The sequence below is a fragment of the Hyla sarda genome, chromosome 7 (assembly GCF_029499605.1).
Source record: "Hyla sarda isolate aHylSar1 chromosome 7, aHylSar1.hap1, whole genome shotgun sequence".
NCBI classification, from domain to species: domain Eukaryota; kingdom Metazoa; phylum Chordata; class Amphibia; order Anura; family Hylidae; genus Hyla; species Hyla sarda.
In genome coordinates, this window is record NC_079195.1 from 75,862,785 (window position 1) to 75,885,527 (window position 22,743).

Below are 22,743 nucleotides of genomic sequence, written 5' to 3' on the forward strand. Positions count from 1 at the left end.
AATGATGGTGTTACCCCAATTTTTTCTTTTTCACAAGGGGTAATAGGGGAAAATGGACCCCAAAATTTGAAGCCCAATTTCTTCCGATTAAGAAAACGCCCCATATGTGGACGTTAAGTACTCTGCTGGCGAACTACAATGCTCAGATGAGAAGGAGCAAAATTTGGCTTTTTGAAAGAGAAATGTTTTCTGCTTTGTTTTTTTTTTTTTTTTTTGGGGGGGGGGGGGGGGTGGGGGGCTGGCGGCATGTTGCATTTAGCAAGTCCCCAGGGTGCCAGAACAGCAAAAAAAAAAAAAAACACATGGTAAACTATTTGGGAAACTACACCCCTCAAGGTAAGTAACAAGGGGTATAGTAAGCCTTAAAGGGGTATTCCAGGGATTTTTTGGATTTGACTATGCTACAGGCGCTGTAAAGTTAGTGTAGTTCATAATATAGTGTCCGTACCTGTGTGTGACGGTTTTCTCAGAATTTTTCTGTGATTTTTCACTCCAATATTTATTTTTACCAGCACATAAAATTTTTCCCAGGTTGCAATGCGGCCTAACTCACTAGTCAGCTGATGACAGGGAACCTGTCTGCTTCAATGGGTGGAGCGCTGGCTTGGTGTGGGAGAGATGAATCTGCAACTAATGCAACAGCTGTAGGCACCAAAGGTTTTTTTTAATGGATGCAGCTCATTTATGTTTCAATGGGTGGGGTGGCTGATGTGTGGGAGAGAGGAAAATGGAATTGTGGGATTTGTAGTCAAAAAAAGAAAAAGCAAACAGAAAATACCAGGTCACAAAAAGCATGCCACAGTGTTATGGTAATCTCACAACATTTAGTCCCAAGACAAGCGCATATCCTTCCTAAGCATGTCCATTACTGCCAGCCAGGTATGTACTAAAATCACCTTATGGTGGAGAACTCCTTTAACACCTCACAGGTGTTTGACGACTTTGTGTTGAAGTTAGACAAGAAAATGGAAAATTAGATTTTTAACACAAAAATGTTGGTGTTACCTCAAATTTTTTTTCACAAGTGGGTGTTTATTTTATTTTTTTGTGTTTATGTCAGAACCGCTGTAACAATCAGCCACCCCTGTGCAAAACACCTCGAATGTACATGGCGCTCTCACTCCTGAGCCTTGTTGTGAACCCGCAGAGCATTTTACGTCCAAATAATGGGTATTTCCGTACTCATAAGAAACCGCGTTACAAATTTTGGGAGTCTCTTGTTCCTTTTACTTCTTGATAAAATGAAAAATATGGGGCAACGCCAGTATGTTAGTGTAAAATGTGGCCCTAAACTGTTGCCTTGAAATATGACAGAGCTTCAAAGTGAGAGAGCGCCATGCGCATTTGAGGCCTAAATTAGGGATTTGCATAGAGACGGACCCGGATGCAAGAATTACACTTGCCTCCCACACCAAAATTACCCTACGGCAGTGTTTCCCAAACAGAGTGCCTCCAGCTGTTGCAAAACTCCCAGCATGCCTGGACAGTCAATGGCTGTCCGGCAACACTGGAAGTTGTTGTTTTACAACAGCTGGAGGCTCCTTTTGGAAACAGTGCTGTACCAGACGTTTCTCATTTTTATTGGGGGGGGGGGGGTGAATGTGTAGGGGTATGTGTATATATGTAGTGTGTTACTTTTTATTTTGTGTAGTGTAGTGTAGTGTTTTTAGTGTACATTCACACTGGCAGGGGTTCACAGCGAGTTTCCTGCTGGGAGTTTGAGCTGCAGCGGAAAATTAGCTGTGTCTAAGAGTGTCTAAAGTATGGAGAAAGGAGTTGAGTAAGTTATTGTTCTACCAGCAAGTAAAGAAGATCCAGTGAATCCAGAAAACATGATTAAAGAGGTTAAAAGAGCAAGACAACCAATGGTCAGGATTTTGGGTCTTTATGACCCTTATTCAGTTGTTCTACCAGAGCCACAGGTTGTCTATTTCAGCACTAGCCACACATGGTTCCTACATTTCCTACCTTAGGTAAACATGTTTTAAAAGCACAAAGGGTTGTCCAGTACAACCCCTTTAAATCTGTGTGGTCCAGAAGAAGACAACCCCTTTAGACATGCGTAACCGGCTACAATGATGGGTGTTGTAGTTCAGCATCTGGGCTGTCTCCATTTTTACTTTTGTTTATGTTACAGTTGCTTCACTGCTTAGTCATCAGTAAAAATATGAGGTTCTCAAGATGAAAATGGAGGAGGAGATCCCAGGGACAGAGTGAGAAGCCTGCCAGGCACTAATAAATCAGAACATTGTGAGATTTAAGATTACATTCTAGGAACATTCTTATATCCAAGCTGCAAGGCTCATGTTCAGTTCCACATTAAACAAACGGCATTTAATTGAGCATGTAACATACCTGGCCCTTATCTGGATATTGTCCTGTAATAAGAGACCAGCTTCCATTCTCCAATTTCAGTTGAATATCTGCCATTTTCTTTTCAAGGTTAATATTGTAACTCTGCATGTTCCCTGTTAAATTCATAAGCAGTCAGCATTTTAGTAAAAATATCAGTAGTATAGAAGAAGTTTCTAAAAACAATATAGGTATTCACATCTATGAAATATTGTGCAAACTACTCACCCATAAAGGATTTATAGGGGAGATTTATCAAATCCAGTGTAGAGGGAAAGTTGACCATAGAAACGAATCAGATTGCTTCTTTTATTTTTCACAGGCTTTTTTAAAAATGAAAAAAGCAATCCAAATGGTTGGTATTTGCAACTGCACCTCTCTTCCTCTACACAGGTTTTGATAAATCTCCCCAATAATGCTTACACTTTTAGCGTAAGGTCACATGTGCCATATTTCGCTGCATATTTGCTGCTGCCTATTGTCCTACTCATTAAAGCCAATGGGTAGCTAAATCAGCTTTGTATTTTGCTACCGACTTCAATGGGTAGGAAAATAAGCAGCAGCAAATATGCAGCAAAATACAGCACGTGAGACCCTACCCTAAAAATGTCTATACTTTAAATCTACAGTAAGAACAATGATTGGATTTCTGGAAATACAATACTGGTCAACAATATTGGTGGGCAACCTTGCTATACAAAGAGCAAGTGTCTTTAGAAATAAGTGGATGTATACCAATCCCTAGAATTTAACAGAGAACTGCAATGTTAGACACTTATCCCCTATCCGCAGGGCTCTGTGCACTGAGGACAAGCAGGGCTCTGTACACTGAGGCCAAGCAGGGCTCTGTACACTGGGGACAAGCAGGGCTCTGTACACTGGGGACAAGCAGGACTCTGTACACTGAGGACAAGCAGGGCTCTGTACACTGAGAACAAGCAGGGCTCTGTACACTGGGGACAAGCAGGACTCTGTACACTGAGGACAAGAGGGCTCTGTACACTGAGGACAAGCAGGGCTCTGTACACTGAGGACAAGCAGGGCTCTGTACACTGGGGACAAGCAGGACTCGGTACACTGAGGACAAGAGGGCTCTGTACACTGAGGACAAGCAGGGCTCTGTACACTGAGGACAAGCAGGGCTCTGTACACTAAGGACAATCAGGGCTCTGTGCACTGAGGACAATCAGGGCTCTGTGCAGTGAGGACAAGCCGGGCTCTGTGCAGTGAGGACAAGCAGGGCCTTGTGGACTGAGGACAAGCAGGGATCTCTACACTGAGGACAAGCAGGGCTCTGTACACTGAGGACAAGCAGGGCTCTGTGCACTGAGGACAATCAGGGCTCTGTACACTGAGGACAATCAGGGCTCTGTGCACTGAGGACAATCAGGGCTCTGTGCAGTGAGGACAAGCAGGGCTCTGTACACTGAGGACAAGCAGGGCTCCGTGCAGTGAGGACAAGCAGGGTTCTGTACACTAAGGACAATCAGGGCTCTGTGCACTGAGAACAATCAGGGCTCTGTGCAGTGAGGACACGCAGGGATCTGTACACTGAGGACAAGCAGGGCTCTGTACACTGAGGACAAGCAGGGCTCTGTACACTGAGGACAATCAGGGCTCTGTGCACTGAGGACAATCAGGGCTCTGTGCAGTGAGGACACGCAGGGCTCTGTACACTGAGGACAAGCAGGGCTCTGTACACTGAGGACAAGCAGGGCTCTGTACACTGAGGACAATCAGGGCTCTGTGCAGTGAGGACAAGCAGGGTTCTGCGCACTGAGGACAAGCAGGGCTCTGTACACTGAGGACAAGCAGGGCTCCATGCAGTGAGGACAAGCAGGGTTCTGTACACTGAGGACAAGCAGGGCTCTGTACACTGAGGACAAGCAGGGCTCTGTACACTGAGGACAATCAGGGCTCTGTGCACTGAGGACAATCAGGGCTCTGTGCAGTGAGGACACGCAGGGATCTGTACACTGAGGACAAGCAGGGCTCTGTTCACTGAGGACAAGCAGGGGTCTGTACACTGAGGACAAGCAGGGCTCTGTTCAGTGTGGACAAGCAGGGCTTTGTGCACTGAGGATAAGCAGGGCTCTGTGACACACTCCTGGCTCATACAGCAGGATAAATGACAAGCCAGGAGCCTGCACAGAGCCCTACTTATCCGCCCACACTTCATGTAATATGTCATTGCACAGAGAAACACAGGCAATAACTGTAGGGACAAGCCAGGATTTTTTCAGCCAAAAGTATACACATTTTTTGTATAACTTCTTTTTTATTGAAATATAAAAGTGATCATAAATAGTTCATACATCAAGATGCCAAGAAAACAAACAAGTACAAAAGGTAGTATACACACCGTTATAGTTACATGAGAAAAACATGTAAGGTGGCAGTTGCAGAGGGAGTGTGATGAACTGTTACAATATAATATATGAGATACTCAGTGATAAAGAAAGTATATCAAAGGAATACACCAAAAAGGCAACATCGACCTGACGGTCATCCTTTGAACAACATAAGTAACCAAAAACAATAGGCTCCTGGGATAGAAATTCTTTCTAGTTATTACACTAAGTAAGGCATAGGAATGGCATGATAAAAAAAACTCATGTTTTTAACCAATGCATTTTACTAATATAAATATAGTGGTATTATCTAAATTATATTAAAAAGTTTTTCAAACGACAGGTACATTTTAAAGATGTTCACAGTTGCAAACCATGACAATACGTCGGTTGACTTGAAGAAAAATAAAGGTTAAAAAAAAATCAAGCATATGTATTACAGTATGTGTTTTTTTACTTTCTCTACAGATATGCCGTTCAATATATTCAATATACAAATCATGCATTTATAGTAAATAAAAATACTTTTTGCTAATTCAGATTTTTTTATTTTAAATCCACAGAGAGCGAGATTATTCCACCTGACTGTGTACGGCCAAGATCTTTCACCTCTATCCCCCGTCCATCCCTACGAAGAGAAACAGAAGATACCCGCTTGTCCGTCAGCTTGTGTGACCTGAATTTACAGGAAGAAAACTTTCAGTCTATGACAGCAATGTGTCCTATTCCACAGAACTCTCTCAACTCACAGCATTCCCATCTATTACCATCACAGTTGGAGAGTGATCTCCGGTTTCATCAGCTCCGAGGGGCCCATATCAAGACTTTAGATGACCAAACGGTGGCCAGGCTGGAGCATGCCCGAGAAGAGAGGACTTTAGTCTTCACCAATAGATCACTTAGAATAAATGAAACCATCTTTGTCAAGATAAACAAATCGAATTCCTCGAGGTCCGGTAGTCTGTCTTATGGAGTGACATCTTGTGATCCCAGCACTTTGAGACCAAGTGACCTTCCATATAATCCAGAGTCATTGGTCGACAGAAAGGAATTCTGGGCTGTCTGTCGAGTGCTGGTTCCTCTTCAGAGTGGGGACATCTTGGGGTTTGTGATAAACGCAGAGGGTGAACTACATTTGAGTCATAATGGTGTCAGTACTGGAATGCAAGTATGTGTGGACTGTTCTCAGCCTTTGTGGATGTTCTTTGGTCTACATGGAGCCATCATGCAAATACGCATATTGGGTAAGAGTTTTATTTTTTAAAGTTTTGAAATCTGAAATCAGATAAAACTCTTTGGTATTACATGTTATATTTTGATATAATAGTATAATTATATAGACCTTCCCAAGATCCCAAGGCTTTACTTAATATACTTGAAAAATGGCAACATGGACTTTTAAAACCGGCTTCCAAAGGAGTTATTTCCACAAAGAAGCTTATGACCAGCCCCTTTAACTCTTTGCCATGCTTCCAGCAGTAGGAACTCAGTGTCCTATCTACCATAGAGGCAGGGCATACAACTACTATGAAGCCTTTAGTGCCTGCCATGAGTTTGGCAACTGCCACATGAGAGATCTTAATGCAGGCAGATTTACATAGCTCCCGTCTAGTTCAGTATCAGCTCTATTAATACATATGTAGTTAGTTCCCTCTGGGGGCCAGAGCGGGCCACCATAGTTGTATATTTTATTTAGTCAGTAATAGAAAGCTGTCAGCAAGAGAACAGTCAGTTCTTGAAATTGATGTTTCGAAGCAAGAAAAAACTGCAAACGTACAGAGCATCTCGAAATAGCAGGTTTTGTGAAATGTTTCCAATATGTAGTGGTCAGTACCTACACCTACTGGTGAATGGTGTCGAAACACATAGGGCATCACAGTGTCCTGTATATGGGGCTGTATAACCACAGACTGGTCAAAGTCCCCATGATGGTCACTGTCCACTACTACTGAAAGTGCTTACAATGTGCACATGAGCATCATGATGCAGTCTGCGCTGATAAATCATGTTCTCATAACATCACTTGGATAGCCGGGTGTGTAGCAGTTGTTTACCTGGGGAACAGATGACACAAGCAGAGGTGTAAATTGTAGCTTCTGTTCCCTGATGCAAAATCTGCAACAGGGCCCAATGTGTCAATTTTAATACTGGATTCTTATGGGGCAGAAGTGCTTTGGGGCACCCATAGGCACCTGGGGTGACTGCTACCTCTGCACCCCGTATAGCTAGGCCTCTGGACAGCAGGGTGCATTATGGGAAGAGGACAAGATGGAGAAGGCAGTGTGTTGCTCTGGGTAATTTTCTGCTGGGAAACCTTGGGTCCCGACCTTCATGTGGATGTTACTGTGACACATAGATAAGTTACAGACCCTTCATGGAAATGGTATTCCCCAATGGCAGTGGCTTCTTTCAAGAGCAAAATGTGCCACACTGCAAAAATTGTTCAAGAAGGGTTTAATGGGACATGACAAAAGGTTTTTCACCTGGCCTCTAATCACATTGAGATGCATCTTGGGTATGTCCTGCAAAAATAAGCCTGATTTAAGAAGACTCCACCTTGCAACTTATAGGTGTTACAGAATATAATGCTAACGTCTTGGTACCAGATGCCACTGGACACCTTTAGAGTTCTTGCAGGGTCCATGCCTTGAGTGGTCCTTGAGGTGAACCTACACCATATTAGATTTGGTTTTAAAGTTATGGCTTATTGGTGTATATTGCAAAATCAGTCATTTGTATGCATCCACTATTTGTGACTAGGTATGAGATAAGTCAGTAAGTCCTGACACTTAAAGGGATACTCTGCCGTAGACATCTTATCCCCTATCCAAAGGATAGGGGATAAGATGTCTGATCACAGGGGGCCTGCCGCTGGGGACCCCCGCAATCTTGGCTGTGGCACCCCAGACATCCAGTGCACAGAGCGAACTTCGCTCTGTGCCGGATGACTGTCGATGTGGGGCGGAGGCTTGTGACGCCCTGGGCACACCCGCTCATGATGTCACAGCCACTCCCCCTCAATGCAAGTTTATGGGACATCACGCCCCCTCCCATAGACTTGCATTGAGGGGGCGTGACTGTGATGTCAATAATGGGCGGGGCCATGCCATCACGAGTCTCAGGCGCTGCACTTGACACTCTAAACAAATGCTGGGTGCAGCAGAGAGATCGCGGGGGGTCCCCAGCGGCGGGACCCCCGCGATCAAACATCTTATCCCCTATCCTTTGGATAGGGGATAAGATGTCTATGGGCAGAGTAACAACAAGCAGCATGGAGCATTGTGTGAGATCGCTGTAGCATCACTTTAATAATTCCTTCTTATATATTATTTAGAGGAGATGTTAAAGACATTAGTGGATGAAAATGAAGGGTGTAATCATTACAATATTGAAAAACTCACAAATAAAAGCAGGGAAATGGAAATCACAGGCAGGAGCATGCAGCGAATAAACAGAATTTATTGAGGAATGTTGTAGAAGAAAGACATGTACAGTACATGAGACAGCATGTGATAGCACTCACCTGGACAGCAACAAAGATAAAGGATCTGGACTTTACATTGACATTTCTGAGAACTGGGCAACCATTACTGCAAAGACAAAATGATGCTACCCAGTGCCACAAGAACGGGGCTAAGGCTTGGGCAACCTTAGTGTTACCGGTACTACACCTGTCCTAGCACCTATATCTTTTATGACACATGTATTGAATGTCAAGAACAATACAAATGTTTAGGTTTCCTCTTATATGAAATGGAAACTATAAGGGCGCTTTCACACCGGACTGAAATTCTGCAGATGTTTTTGTTGGTGTCTTTACTGTAGTTTTTGACTTCCTTATTGAACATACAATAAATGGGGGGGGGGGGGGGGACACAAAAAATCAGCAGTTTTGCAGTCCAGAGTACAAACATTCACACTCCTTTTTTTTGTGTGTAAAATTGTCCGTAAAAAGGCGCAGCAAGCTGTGCTGCTTTTTTTTTTTTTTTTGCAACTTTTCACATAGAGCAGTTTTTATAAACCACTGCATTTGTGTGTACATAGAAGTTATTGTTGCAGTGGTCATTGATTAAACATTTGCGACTTTTGTAAAAAAAAATCACAAATAAATCCGGGTGCCTAGAAACAAGGGCATTTGCATTGTAGCACTGCAGTATTTATATTTTTAGCCAGGGATAATATGATTTAGGATAAGCCTGAACACACTTGTCATGGTCTGTTACGGGTACTAGTTGCTATTTTCACGTATATCGGTCTATAATAATTGATTCTGGGGATATGGCAGATGCTGTCTGTGTAGTCATCTCTAATATAATCTGTTTGTCCTAAATGCATTTTCAGTGGACCAATTGCCTTGGGGATTACTCACAATTATATAATAATATAATTGTGTATATATATATATATATATTTATATATATATATATACATACTCCGGAGAACTCCGGAATATAAAAATTGTCACCCATACTGCCGGCAGTAAAAAATAAAGATTGTACATACCTTCCTCCGCTCCAGTCTCTGGTCTACGCCGCTATCCACTTCCTGGTTGCGGGGGTCGGATGAATCATACTGCGCTCAGCCAATCACCAGCCGCAGCGAAGTCAGACTCGGCCGGTGATAGGCTGAGCGGCAGTGTGAAAACGCTTCAGGTCACAACCTCCTTCACCAGCACCTGCCGCCGGGGACGAAAACGTCACACTGCCGCTCAACCTGTCGCCGGCCGAGTCGGGACTTCACTGTGGCAGGTGATTGGCTGAGCGCAGTAAGACTCTCCGACCACCGGCAACCAGGAAGTGGATCACGGCGGAGGTCGGTGTGAGGTGAGATTTCCGAACCCATGCAGAAAACGAAGAGGAGGAGCGAGGGCAGAGGCCAAGATCGCACGTCTGCAGGACATAAACCTCACACTGGAGCCGGTTACCGAAGGCCCCGGGGGAGCGGAGGAAGGTATGTACATCTTTATTTTTTTACTGCCGGCAGTATGGCTGACAATTTTTATGTTCTGGAGTTCCTTTTAATGCATACTGAAGGTGAGGCTGGAAACCTAACACTACTTGCCCAAACCACATAGTTATCTCTTCTATCTTACACTATAGAGTATGCTATTCTTCCTGCCTCTGATGACCTTTGGATCCAGTGTTTTATGCTCATATAGAATGTACTATTACACTCATGAGGCTTAAAGGGGTACTCTGCCCCTAGACATCTTATCCCCTATCCAAAGGATAGGGGATAATATGTGTGATCGTGGGGGTCCCCCCGCTGGGACCCCCACGATCTCTTTGCAGAACCCGACTTTTGTTTAGAACACTGGGTGCGGGCGGTGGGGTCGTGACAGCTTTGCCACTCCCCTTGTGACGTCACGCCACTGGGCCTCAATTAAAAAGTTTATGGGAGGGAGCGGCCATCACACCATGACATCACAACCCTGCTGCCCGCTCAAAGTGTTCAGAACAAAATGTTCTGAATGCTGGGGCAACTGAGTACCCCTTTAAAGGGGTTCTCAAGTTTTATTTAACATTTGCCCAAAACGCTCTTTAAAGCATACCTGTCATATCACAGAAAAAATTATGCTTCTATTTGTCCCTCACTAGGTCATGCAGATGCTTTACATGTGTCTAGCATCTATATTTGATTTATAAGTCCCTCAGTTCTGCTGCTCGCTCATTCTGACATCCACTGCTCATTAAATACATCAGTAATACATTAAAGGGGCAGACTTGAGACAAGGGGCAGACTTTAATACATTAAAGGGGCAGACTTGAGACAGAGCTGGAGGCCATTGAGGCTACAACCACCTGAACAGTGTTCAGAGTAGCAAAAAGTGACCCTGCTCTGTGACACCACACGAAGTGTACCAGGAATCAGGGCTGGGGAAATGGATGTTGCCAGGGGTCATATAGGTATTTACACGGCACAGATGTGCTGGTGCCAGTGTTACATTTGTAGGCATTTGCATATAGCTGTGTACATGACTGGCAATGCATACATTTGCCAGTCACATACACAGTAGTTTCTGTGGCACCACTATGCCACCAGGGTTGAGTGTTGCTGAAAAGTCCATATATGAAGAAGAGATACTGTAGCCCCTATTTTAGGCTACTTATTTTATGCTGTGTTAATCACCTGTGAATATGGAGAACATGAGAGATAGGGTGTGTCTGCATGTTTACACCTGATATAGATGTAAATCCTTATGGGTAGTATAGGCAGATAGGAAGCAGACATGAAGAGTTGCTAAACATCACACTTGCTGAGACACACCCACTAAACCTGGTTTACCAAGAAGGAGTCAGTCTCAGTGAGGTGCATTCATGGCCAAATTACAAGGATATAAAGGTTTGTATGAGAATGACCTGGTGACATTGCTGGCAACCAAAGATGTATGTACCATAGTGTCAGAGCAAGTGGCATCTATGGGACTCCTAGAGAGAGGGAGTCCTGTCCTGGTTGATCCAATTCCCTTTTCGATTGGTAAGAAACTGCATTGTCAGCAAATTAATGGATTCAATATAATGGGGCCCCCTTTTTTCTATGTACATCACTGTTGAAAAATGTAAAATATTAAACAATAATTCCATTGCCTTCTTTTTCAGGGTCCACACTAGCAACTGATCTCAGAGAGCCATCGACTCCAAGTTCTCCTACATCTGTACCAAACAGTCCTACAGCTCTGTGCAGTGGCAGTTCTGATCCTGTACTCAACAATAGTGGCCCAGGACCCCTGTGTAACTCCATAAATGGTGAGTGCAGAATCTTTAAAGTTAGCTCTTAAATCTGACAACTACTGCCTTTTCTATAGAGACATTCTGAAATGTATGGAACTGTATTTGAACTTGTTATGAAATTTTGTAAGTTTCCATATCATCTCTAATCATAGGGCAATGGAGGTCATGTTTCAGCTTAAGGAGAACATCATTAATGGTGTGTGGAGATATGAGAGTATGTCTATACAGTAAATAAGTAAAATAAGGGATCCTCTATTTATCACCCCACTGTTTTTTTATATTTTTATTTATTTATTTTTTTAGAATTGAGATTTTAGCAGCTGGGAATATAAGTTTTTTTTTTTTTTTTTTTTTGTGTTTTGGACCTTTACTTAACTGCAGAACATGTATACACTTAGCTTCAGATTAATGAATTTGAGGTATAGTGATACCAAATAAATGACAAATCACCCAGCAGAAAATATATACAAATAAGACTCTTAATGGCAAGAAAAATCGTCTACAAAAATAACTTTCCAACAAATATCCCAAAGGATTTCAGGGCAAAAATGCATTCAACAACCTTTAGGAGTCACCTCCCAAGGGGCTAGGCCTTAACTAGAAATCCCCCTTTAAAACTACAATCTTTATTATGATAGTTTAGGGCTAGCCCCTTTGGGGGGATACCCCTGAAGGTTGTTCAATGCATTTTTGCCCTGAAATCCTTTGGGATATTTGTTGGATGGTTATAAATTGTGGGGAGATCCCACAGTTATTCCTGTGATTACCTGAAAAGTTCGGGGTTTTGTCTCAACCAATGAACGCAGGCAACTTTACCTCTGAAGCTTCACATGTTTTCTCTATGGTCAATCTACCCCTAAATCAGATGGACATCCAGCAGGCATTTAAAACACTAAATAAAACTGACAAGTCCTTTATCCTATCCTGATGGGAATTAGCAAGCCTAGAAATCTATTCACAGCAAAAGCTGGTGTATAGGGGGCTGAGATCCCCATCAGTTCCAAACGCACATAGGGACGACGACACATTTTTATGTGGTTGGGAACAAATCAAAACTGAAAATTCTTTGAGACTCATTAACTATCTTCTTGAGTACGAGAGAGGTTATTTACAGAAGGTTACCAGTCAACTTGATCTGGAAATTAAACAAATACAGACACTGGCTACTAACCTTGAATTTAACGTTCTTGAATTTAACGTTCTTTTAACGAATTAAAAGAATTCAAGCATAACAAATACATTAGAGATTATACTGATTTCTCTACCGATAGAGTCTATACTTATAAAGAGAGGAACCCACAGAATAGTGACTCAATTTAGACCAGCACAACAGAGGGCTTCTGATTCTGAAACATTGGGTACTGAATACTATTCAGATTCTAGCAATCAGTCTGGCTTGGGTACAAAAAGGAAGTTCAAGACTGCAAATAATAAACCGAGAGGCAGGAAAAAAACATATTACAAAACATCAGAGACTCGTTATAGATCTCAAAAAAATATAACATGTGATACTCAGTGTCCTTACCCTGTAACGTGCATTAACAGCTCCCCCTCTTCTCAATCCTCGAGGAGATATGGGGATACAACACGCATCATGCCCTATGTCGAACATGCCAATTATGCAGCCTCAGCCACATACCAATACAGTTTTTTTTAGGACCAGAGCAGAAGACCCCGGGAGACGGCCGGAGCCAGGTGAGGGGACCTCCGGTCGCCATTACAGATGATCGGATCACCGCGGCAGCGCTGCGGGCGATCCGATCATCCAATCAAAGTACCGCAATGCCGCAGATTACATGATCTGTATTAATCACGGCATCTGAGGGGTTAATGGCAGACATCCGGGCGATCGCGGATGTCGGCCATTACAGGTGGGTCCCGGCTGCTGCTAGCAGCCGGAACCTGCTGTGTATGACGCGAGCACCGTTCTGATGCTCGCGGTCATACACAGGACGTAAATGTACTTCCTGGTGCTGGAAGTCCCGCCAAGCCAGGACGTACATTTACGTCCGTGGTCGTGAAGGGGTTAAAGGGGTAGTACCGTGGAAAACTTTTTTTTTTAATCAACTGGTGCCAGAAAGTTAAACAGATTTGTAAATTACTTCTATTAAAAAATCTTAATCCTTCCAGTACTTTGTAGGTGCTGTATACTACAGAGGAAATGTTAATTTTTTTGGATTTCTCTTATGTCACAACCGCAGTGATCTCTAATGACCTCTGCTGTTCATTTTAGGAACTGTCCAGAGCAGGAGAAAATCCCCAAAGCAAACATATGCTGCTCTGGACAGTTCCCTAAAATGAACAGCAGAGGTCAACAGAGAGCACTGCGGTTGTGACATAAGAGAAATACAAAAAGATAAACATTTCATCTGTAGTATACGGCCCCTAAAAAGTACTGGAAGGATTACGATTTTTTAATAGAAGTAATTTACAAATCTGTTTAACTTTCTGGCATCAGTTGATAAAAAAAAAAAAAAAAAAAAAGTTTTCCACGGTAACACCCCTTTAAAGGACACAAAGTCACTTTATAGCACCATTCGGTGCGATTTGGAGATCACTGCAGTAAGCACATTTTTGGACAGAAAACGTAGATTATTTAGTAATAACAATAAATTTGTAATTCAGTTATTGCACTTTATTAATTTCTTTCTTTTTGGCAGTATCCTATACCGGCAGGTTAAGGGTACCACTATGGGGACTACTTGCGCACCCATGTATGCAAATCTGTTTTTTAGGGGTGCTGGGAGAGCACGATTGTTTTTGGTGATGATTTAAGTTTGTACATCCAGCACATTTTATTATGGGGAAGATACATCGATTACATTTAGATTTTTTGGGATGGGAATGTATGTTTATTTAGAGAATTTGTAATAAGATTGAACAACAATGATTTAGGCATGAGATTCACTCCAGAGGAAGGTGGAAAATCTATTAACTTCTTAGACTTGAATATATACATCTTCCGCAAACCAACATCTACCAATAGTCTATTACATTGGTATAGCTGGCATTCGACATCACTGTGTAGAAGTATTCCTATAGGGCAATATCTCAGTGCAAGGAACATAGCTTCAATGCTGAGAGTAACAAACTAATGTCCAGATTCCAAAAAAGAGGATATCCAGCAAAATGCATGCGGAAAGCTTTCAATCGGGCAAGACAGAGTAATAGCACCACATTGTTGTGGTCCTACCAATTCAAAAAGTGCAGATACCTCGATTGTCAGACTTGTGGGCTCTTACGATGCCTATACCCCACAGATCAATAAGATCCTTGCAACACACTGGCATATATTTCAATCGGACACAGATCATATTAATAAGATAGGACCAAGGCCTGGCATTACCTTTAGAAGGGGACGACATTTGCGAGAACTATTGGTCCACAGCCATTTTGAGGAACAAGCACTAACTAATCAGACTTGGTTGCCTAATCCTCCACCGGGTTCCTATTCCTGTGGGCACTGTTCTACGTGAAAAGTTCTACCTAAAACAAAGCAATTCACTAATCCTGTGGATGGGAGAGTCTATAAGATCTTGGTCTTCATAAATTGCAGTAGCAAGAATGTACTGTATGTGGCAAGTTGCTCATGTCCCAAACTGTATGTAGGCAAAACTACTCAAGAGCTAAGGCGAAGGGAGATGTTGATAGGATATTACTGAAAGAGGAGGCTAAATGGATTTACTGTCTGCATAGCAGAAGTCCACATAGACTCAATGAAGGATTCTCTTTACTGCATTCTTGGATTGACAAAATGTATATTGTCAATAATGACATGCGCAGCGTAATCGCAGTAAACAGAAAGCGGACATTAAGGAATGTAAGTTCCCTGGCATGCGTGGCCCATTGTTTATTCGTATAGAGGATGAATATGACGAGGATTGGGACAATAAGCTAACTGATTGGTTTGCTCTCTGCATGCGATGACGTTTTGTGTTGTGATAGGTCACACTTGATGCGCACATTGATGTTTCAGATCAATACGTCACCAACAGAGTATATATAAGGAAGGAGTTCTGTTCACTCGGCCATTAGCCTCACTCCCTTAAAAAAGCCAGCAGGGGCTGACGAAACGTTGGGATGTGAGTGAAAAGTTTTAACCAGCAGCCATAAGTGTCAGTGTACTAGACAGACAGCACCTCTTCATGTTGTGGATTAGAACACTCTCCACAACTACACAATAGAATGGGGAGGTGCTGAATTGATATTCTGAACACAGGCTGTGCCATTAAAGAAAGTATTACACCTGGGAATTATATTACATTTTAAGTGATCATAATAAAGATTATAGTTTTAAGGGGGGATTTCTAGTTTAGGGCTAACCCCTTGGAGGCTGACCCCTAAAGGTTGCTGAATACAAAAATAACTTAACTAGAAAAGTCCAAGAAGTCCATGCATGCTTCTTCTTAAAAAGACCAACCCTGTTCTAAACAGGATTGGTTTTGTGTTATCCTTGCCTATATTCTATTCAGTAATGAAAAAACCTTAAATTCAAGCTCCTCTTTGTTCCTACTCCGGCAATAAATGAAAATTTAAAGGGGTACTCCAGTGGAAAACTTTTTTTTTTTTTTTTTTAAACAACTGGTGCCATAAAGTAAATTTTTAATAGAAGTCATTTATAAATCTGTCTAACTTTCTGGCATCAGTTGATTTAAAAAAATAAAGTTTTCCACCGGAGTAAGGTTATTATATGGATTTTTCCTTTTTGATCTAAGCCAACTTTTTCTCCAGTTCTAAATAATGTAACCTCCATATTGTTTCTCTACTTCATTTCCATGTAGGAACAGCTCCAAACTCTCCAGTGAGCATGCCCGAATCACCAATCTCACCATCCGTCTCAGGATCCTGGAGCGATGAGTGTACCATCTGTTACGAGAACCTGGTAGACACGGTCATCTACTCCTGTGGACATATGTGTTTGTGCTACACATGTGGCCTGAAACTCAAGAAGATGAACAATGCCTGTTGTCCTATTTGCAGACGTCTAATCAAAGATATCATCAAGACGTATCGCAGCAGTTAGGGTTTCGAATAAGTTGTTTTCGTCAACATTAAGGCAACATTTTAAAATTTTTAAGATAATCTTGAAGAATTCAGAGGCACTTAAATCTCACAGTGTCCATAACGTTTCAACTCTGAAGTCAGCGATTCTGGAAAATAAGATATCAGGGAAGCATAATCTCGTGATCATCCATCATCCTATTTAATAAAAAAAACTTTGTACGGAGGTTTGATATGGATCACTGGAGCTTTTGGATTTTTTAAATCATCTGAATTTAGATCTGGCTGTTTTATCTTATTTTAAAGGAGTTGGAGATCATGTTGGAGGCCAACTATTTCCACCAAGAATATCGAGCAATAGTTGCTTAGAATGCCAGTTTTTTTCCTTGAGACGCTGACCTTTTTATGGTGTGTAAGTGTAGATATTGGAAACTTTTTGTGTTGCAAATTACCGCCTAGAAAGATTTGAGCCATAGTAGGTTAACCAATGTTTTTTATGTCAACAAAAATAAGTAACAGGTACACAACTAGATAATATATGTGATAGCTTTGGCCCATTACAATGTTTATTGTGCTGCTCATGTAACGTGTATTAGCCATTTTTATAAACAGTGAAAGGTAGATGAACATTTGAGTAGTTATCACTAACAACATATGTTTTGCGCCCAATTCCATCACATTACTTATATTACAAATCTCTGAAGTGCTGATGATAACTCTTTTTTTAATGTTACATAGACAATGGGGAATTTATTATAAAATACAAATAAAATAGAAATCAAAAACACAAGGTGCTTTTCCCAAAAAATATTTCACTGACCAAATCATTTTAGTTAGTAATTGTTTTAAGTGCTGTTCTAGGATGGTGTATGGGATTTATAATCATTGTTTTATTTCTAATTTTCAGTATTGTTGGCCTCAAAACATTTTTATGGTCTAATGTTTTTGTAGTACATAATAAGCTGATCCAAAGATCAGTTGGTATATGGGTATGTAATACAAACATTTTTGAGCTGGTGCTGAATAGGAATTTGGCATGGCTAAGTAGATCAACCAAGTTTGCACAGATATCATGGTAACATAGATGATAAGGTAGAAAACCTATAATCCTATCGTGTTGATCCAGAGGAAGCAGAAACCCCTCATTAGGCAATGTCAATTGCTCTGTGCTTGAGGAAAAAAAGTCCTTCCTGACTCCAAATTTGACAATCAAAATAACCAGTGTAGTATTATATTTTTAAGGAAATACATCCAGACCTCTCTGGATGACTCAACCCTCCCCATATTGTTTCAAAGGCTTCCTCTTATGTAAAAAAACAAAACAGGACCAACATATGCACATAGGGAAGGCAGTCAATTTCCTCAATTTCGGCAGTTGATGGCAACCTTAAAGGAGTACTCAGGGACATAAAAACATATCCCCCCCCCCCCCCCGCCCCCGCTGAAACTCATCACGGCCCCGGCATGGAACATGTTGACCACCACAGAAAGCAGCAGCCAACACGACCCCTCTATGTAGCTTTATGGGAGGGCTGGAGATTCCCAAGTGCAGCGCTCCGGCTCTCCCATAGAGATTCATGGCGGGGACGTGTTGGCCGCTGCTTTGTGTGGTGGTCAACAAGCTCCATTTAGAAGGAGAGCCAGGGCACTGGGTGGGAGATTGAGGGGGGTACCAGCTGTCAAACACCTGGCGATCTGATACTCATCCCCTATCCTCAGGATATAGGAATACGTTTTTATATAGCGGAGTCCTCCTTTAAATTGTCAAGATAATACTCCTGTGATGTCAATGTTGTTGATGGAATGAGAGGGTGAATAGTAAATCCTTCAGCTAGTAGTTTCACAGAAAAGGTTCAAGTAGTTAAGGTTTTCTAGAAACTTAATAAATGTGGAATAAGGTTCTTCTTTATTAAGTTCCAAGGAAAATGCATGTGGCCAAGGATGCATGCAGGAGGACCAAGGAAAATGCATGTGGCCTATTTGGGCATATTTACTGGTGCATCCCTCTCTGAGAGTAGCGTAGCCTACACCTTAACATGGCTTCACCTTGCGTTGTTATCTGAAACGTTTATAATAAGAAAAGCCATGGAAATTTGTTGTATGGCTTTCCCCTTTCCTTGATACAATTTTAAGTGTCCTAGAAAGTGGCTTTATAAATATGTATCCCAAACATCATCTTGCATAAAAGCATCAATGCAAAAAACTGGCATTAATGTCTTGATAGAGCTCTCCTATTACAGATTCTAATTCGTGGCTTTCATGTGGTTACACTTTTGTGTACTATTATACATTGTAATTCAGGCAGCACATTTTGAGACATCAAAGTTCTGATAATATCATGCAAAACAAAGGGATATTTTAGGGTAACACGGCAAGGAGACATAATTGGTAATCCCAGACAGCCATGAGTCTGGTATGTTTTTACTAGACAATTCAAGAGGCTGTCGTCTTGATTTTTTTCTTTTCTCCAAAAGTAGTTTTTATTTAAATCTGTGGATTTATTTGTTCTCTAAGGAGGACGCTTTGCCAATAGCCTTGAGCAGAGTGGTTACTGTAATGCATTGTATGCCGGTTTTCATCGCAGAATGCTTTTAAGCAAAGGCTTTATTTAACCCCAGACATCACTTACTATTATTTTCTGAAATTCATTTAGAGAAGCGGAATATAAATGCACTATTTTAATTTAGAACACAGAGATCCAAACATTTTGACCAAACACAAGCTGAACTATCTCCTCCTCCTGACCTTAGATCCCCCTCACGTTCCCTTTCATACTGTTTCGGACAGATAATCTTATTCCTGTAGTCATTGGTTTCAGCAGACAATTGCCTCCATTATTTTAATCTTTTCAATCTTAACTACTGAAGATGCTTGTAATTTGAAGAATGCATTTTAAAAAAATGCAGCTGGTCTAGTTATAGTTTCAAAAGAATTGCGTGTAATACAATGTACCTGGAAATAAGCCAGAACCTGGTGACACCTTAAACTTGGTTCATATTTAAATTAAGGATTTTATATTAACTAGTAAAAAGTTATGTGGTGAAGAATAGGCAACAAGCTAAGGATATTTTCCTTTAGAACCCTTAGTCCTTAATCCCATAGACTAAGGATAAGATAAAAAAAAATTCACAGGGACAATTTGGACTTGTTAGCCAAAGATCATGAAGACCACCATGTGTGCGAAGGCAATGATTGTAATATGCCTAACAGTAATATATTTCTATTAATAAACTGGACAACAATCCCAATAAAAAATAGTGCCTTTGTAGCTGGTTCTTCTGTGGGCAGATGGTGATTACAAGTACAAGTTCTCTACAGTCTATGGTAAACCTTTTGACAAGCTGTTCCAAAATTCCAACTACCAGCATAACCTATGGGTAATGTAAAGTCCCAGAAAGATTAGGTTTCCACACAGGTTTTTTCTGTTTCTTTTGTTTTGTTTTTTTAAACTGTCACTGCCGTTTTTGAGCCAAAGTCAAAAGTTGATCAAAAGTTGATCCAGTAGGAAGAAGACCTATAAATCCTTCCTTTATATTTCCCATTCCTTTTTGCATAGACTTCTGGCTTTGGCTCAGAAACTGCAGTGGCAGTTTTCCAAAAAATAAAAATGAAACACCAGAAATAAACCTGTGTGGAAACCTAGGCTAAAGAGGATAGAACATTATATATTTCATTGGATCTTATCACTTATGGGCAAACCACTCTATCTTTACTTCTGCTATTGCAGTGGAGATAGTAGGTATTAATTTTCTTGCTCAGATTTTTGCAGAATAATTTTAGTGTTCTTGCTCTTGGACAAGAAAACATAATGATATGCATAAAGATCTGATGTATTCTAGTACACAAATGGCTCTCTTTGTCAGTCAGCATTTAAAAATATTTAGAATTCATGACCATTGTCATTTGGAATTTGCCCAAGTGAGAAACTAATAATATCAGATGTAATAGATGTATAACTGGCTTTACAAATTTTATAAATACTAGGCTGCCGGCATCACTTGACTGTTCCAGTAAGGGTTTTAGAGCCATAGTGAACTTTGGAAAACCCCACCTGGGATCAGTGCAATCCTTTCATTTTCATCAATGAATGTACTACGGTATTAGTTACCTATTTACTAGCATCCAGTGACATAATTGATGACATGAGTCCTAAAAGACATCAGCAAACCTGTAGCAGTGATGTCACTTTAAATTTAAAATTATATCATGAATGAGCCTTCTTATTGATAATTCATCATTTTCATCGGTAAATATTGATCAGATTATCAAATTAATTATCTTTGGCCACAACCGCTACTAGATTTGGCGCCAAGTGCACTAGTCAGTTACCTAGAACCCCAAAGTAATTGCTTGTAACTGCTAAAAACTTTGAATCTGGCTACAAAAAAATTGTAAAAATAGAAGTATATGTGTAAAAGGCAAAAATGTGTAAGTGGTCAAATTCCACTTTTATTCATACATTTCTAGAAATGATTAAAAAAAATTCTGTTTTTTTGTTATCCGTAATTTATTATTTTTGTCCAACTATGGACTTAGTTCATTTCTTCAACATTTCTTCTATTTGTTTATAAATGGTTGGATGCATTTTCCTTCTTGGCACAGTCCTCAAAAGTGCCCGTATGATAATTCTGGTCATTTTAATATGAATGAAGAATGCTTTACCTTGTTAAACTGACCACTAGTTGCCCAGCACCACCAACCAGTGTAAGGTTCTCATTTTAAAGGGTTCTATGGTTTTATATATGAAAAAATTACTTCTTGACATGAAAACTGTATGGTTTCAAACTCAGAAGCATATTTCATGCAGTAATTTTGCCCTTCAGACCAGATTTTAGTAAGTCCTCATGCAGTTAGTGAGGCCTCATGCACACGTAGGCTTTAAAAAGTACCTGTCACCAAATAAACTTTTGTAAACTAACTCAGCCTATGTTCCCTAACTACTCCTAACACTCCTTCCACCCTTAAAAAAAGTTTAGTTGAGCTTTAAAAAGCTTTGTATCATACCTTTATTCTTGCTCATATAGTGCAATCTCTCAGCAGCAATAAGTGGGCATTTCCCAGCAGGCATGATATCACTGAAGCCTGCTGGGGGACCACTTCTACCCTCACATGCTTGCAATGCTGTGATAAATAGAAGACCTCAGGCTCTGTGCATGTTTCAGTGAGGCTCTGTGCAGCTTTAAATGAGGCTCTGTGTAGCTTTCAGTGAGGCTCTGTGCAGCTTTAAAGGGGTTATCCAGGAAAAAACTTTTTTTATATATCAACTGGCTCCAGAAAGTTAAACAGATTTGCAAATTACTTCTATTAAAAAATCTTAATCCTTTCAGTACTTATGAGCTTCTGAAGTTAAGATTGTTCTTTTCTGTCTAAGTCCTCTCTGATGACACGTGTCTCAGGAAACGCCCAGTTTAGAAGCAAATCCCCATAGTAAACCTCTTCTAAACTGGGCGTTTCCCGAGACAGGTGTCATCAGAGAGCACTTAGACAGAAAAGAACAACCTTAACTTCAGAAGCTCATAAGTACTGAAAGGATTAAGATTTTTTAATAGAAGTAATTTAGAAATCTGTTTAACTTTCTGGAGCCAGTTGATGTATATCAAAAAGTTTTTTCCTGGAATACCCCTTTAATCTGTGCAGCTTTCAGTGAGGCTCTGTGCAGCTGTCAATCAAGCTCAGTGCAGAGAAGCACTTCCTGAGTTTGGTCTCCTGCCAGGCTGGTATTAATGTATCAATTGTGGCGGGGAACACAACAGAGCCACCTAGTGGCCATTTATTCTATTTCATTTTAAACATATTTGTGTTGATAATTTTAAAAGCAAGTGAATGGCAAAGTGTCTCCTAATTACACAAGGAACAGTATATTAAAAGTATTATTTGGTGACAGGTACTCTTTAAGAAGGTACACATGGATTTATTGGTAAGAATGTGTTGGGAAAAGATAGGACTTCACAAAAAGGCACAAGTGTTATTTAGAAGTTGGTAATTTGATATATAGTGAGTATTACGTCAGCCCTTATTGTAGATAGACTAAATTTATTGAATGATTAATATTGTTCTAGTCAAATTCATCTCATTGTAAACATGGCTACGTGTTTGTGGGTAGAACTCTTATGTCTACTACATGAATATTAATGACAGTGCTGCGTACTACGGTTCTATGAGCTAGTAACATCTGACACATAAGACACTTCGGGGGAGATTTATCAAAACCAGTGTAGAGGAAAAGTTAACCAGTTGCCCATAGCAACCAATCAAATTTCTTCTTTCATTTTTGAGAGGCCCTTTAAAAAAAGAAACAATCTGATTGG

The 22,743-nt window shown here is 40.8% G+C and overlaps 1 protein-coding gene across 4 annotated transcripts in view; it reads left to right on the top strand.

The window, feature by feature from the left end:
• NEURL1 (neuralized E3 ubiquitin protein ligase 1) overlaps window positions 1-21,712 on the top strand; it is a 314,024-nt gene extending 292,312 nt beyond the window's left edge. For all 4 annotated transcript variants that reach the window (XM_056529693.1, XM_056529696.1, XM_056529694.1 and 1 more), the window contains exons 4-6: window positions 5,267-5,947; window positions 11,303-11,449; window positions 16,216-21,712. In XM_056529693.1, the coding sequence (XP_056385668.1) occupies window positions 5,267-5,947; window positions 11,303-11,449; window positions 16,216-16,457 (1,070 nt within the window). In that variant the 3' untranslated portion in view covers window positions 16,458-21,712. The remainder of the gene's footprint in view (window positions 1-5,266; window positions 5,948-11,302; window positions 11,450-16,215) is intronic.
• The last annotated feature ends 1,031 nt before the right edge of the window (window positions 21,713-22,743 follow it).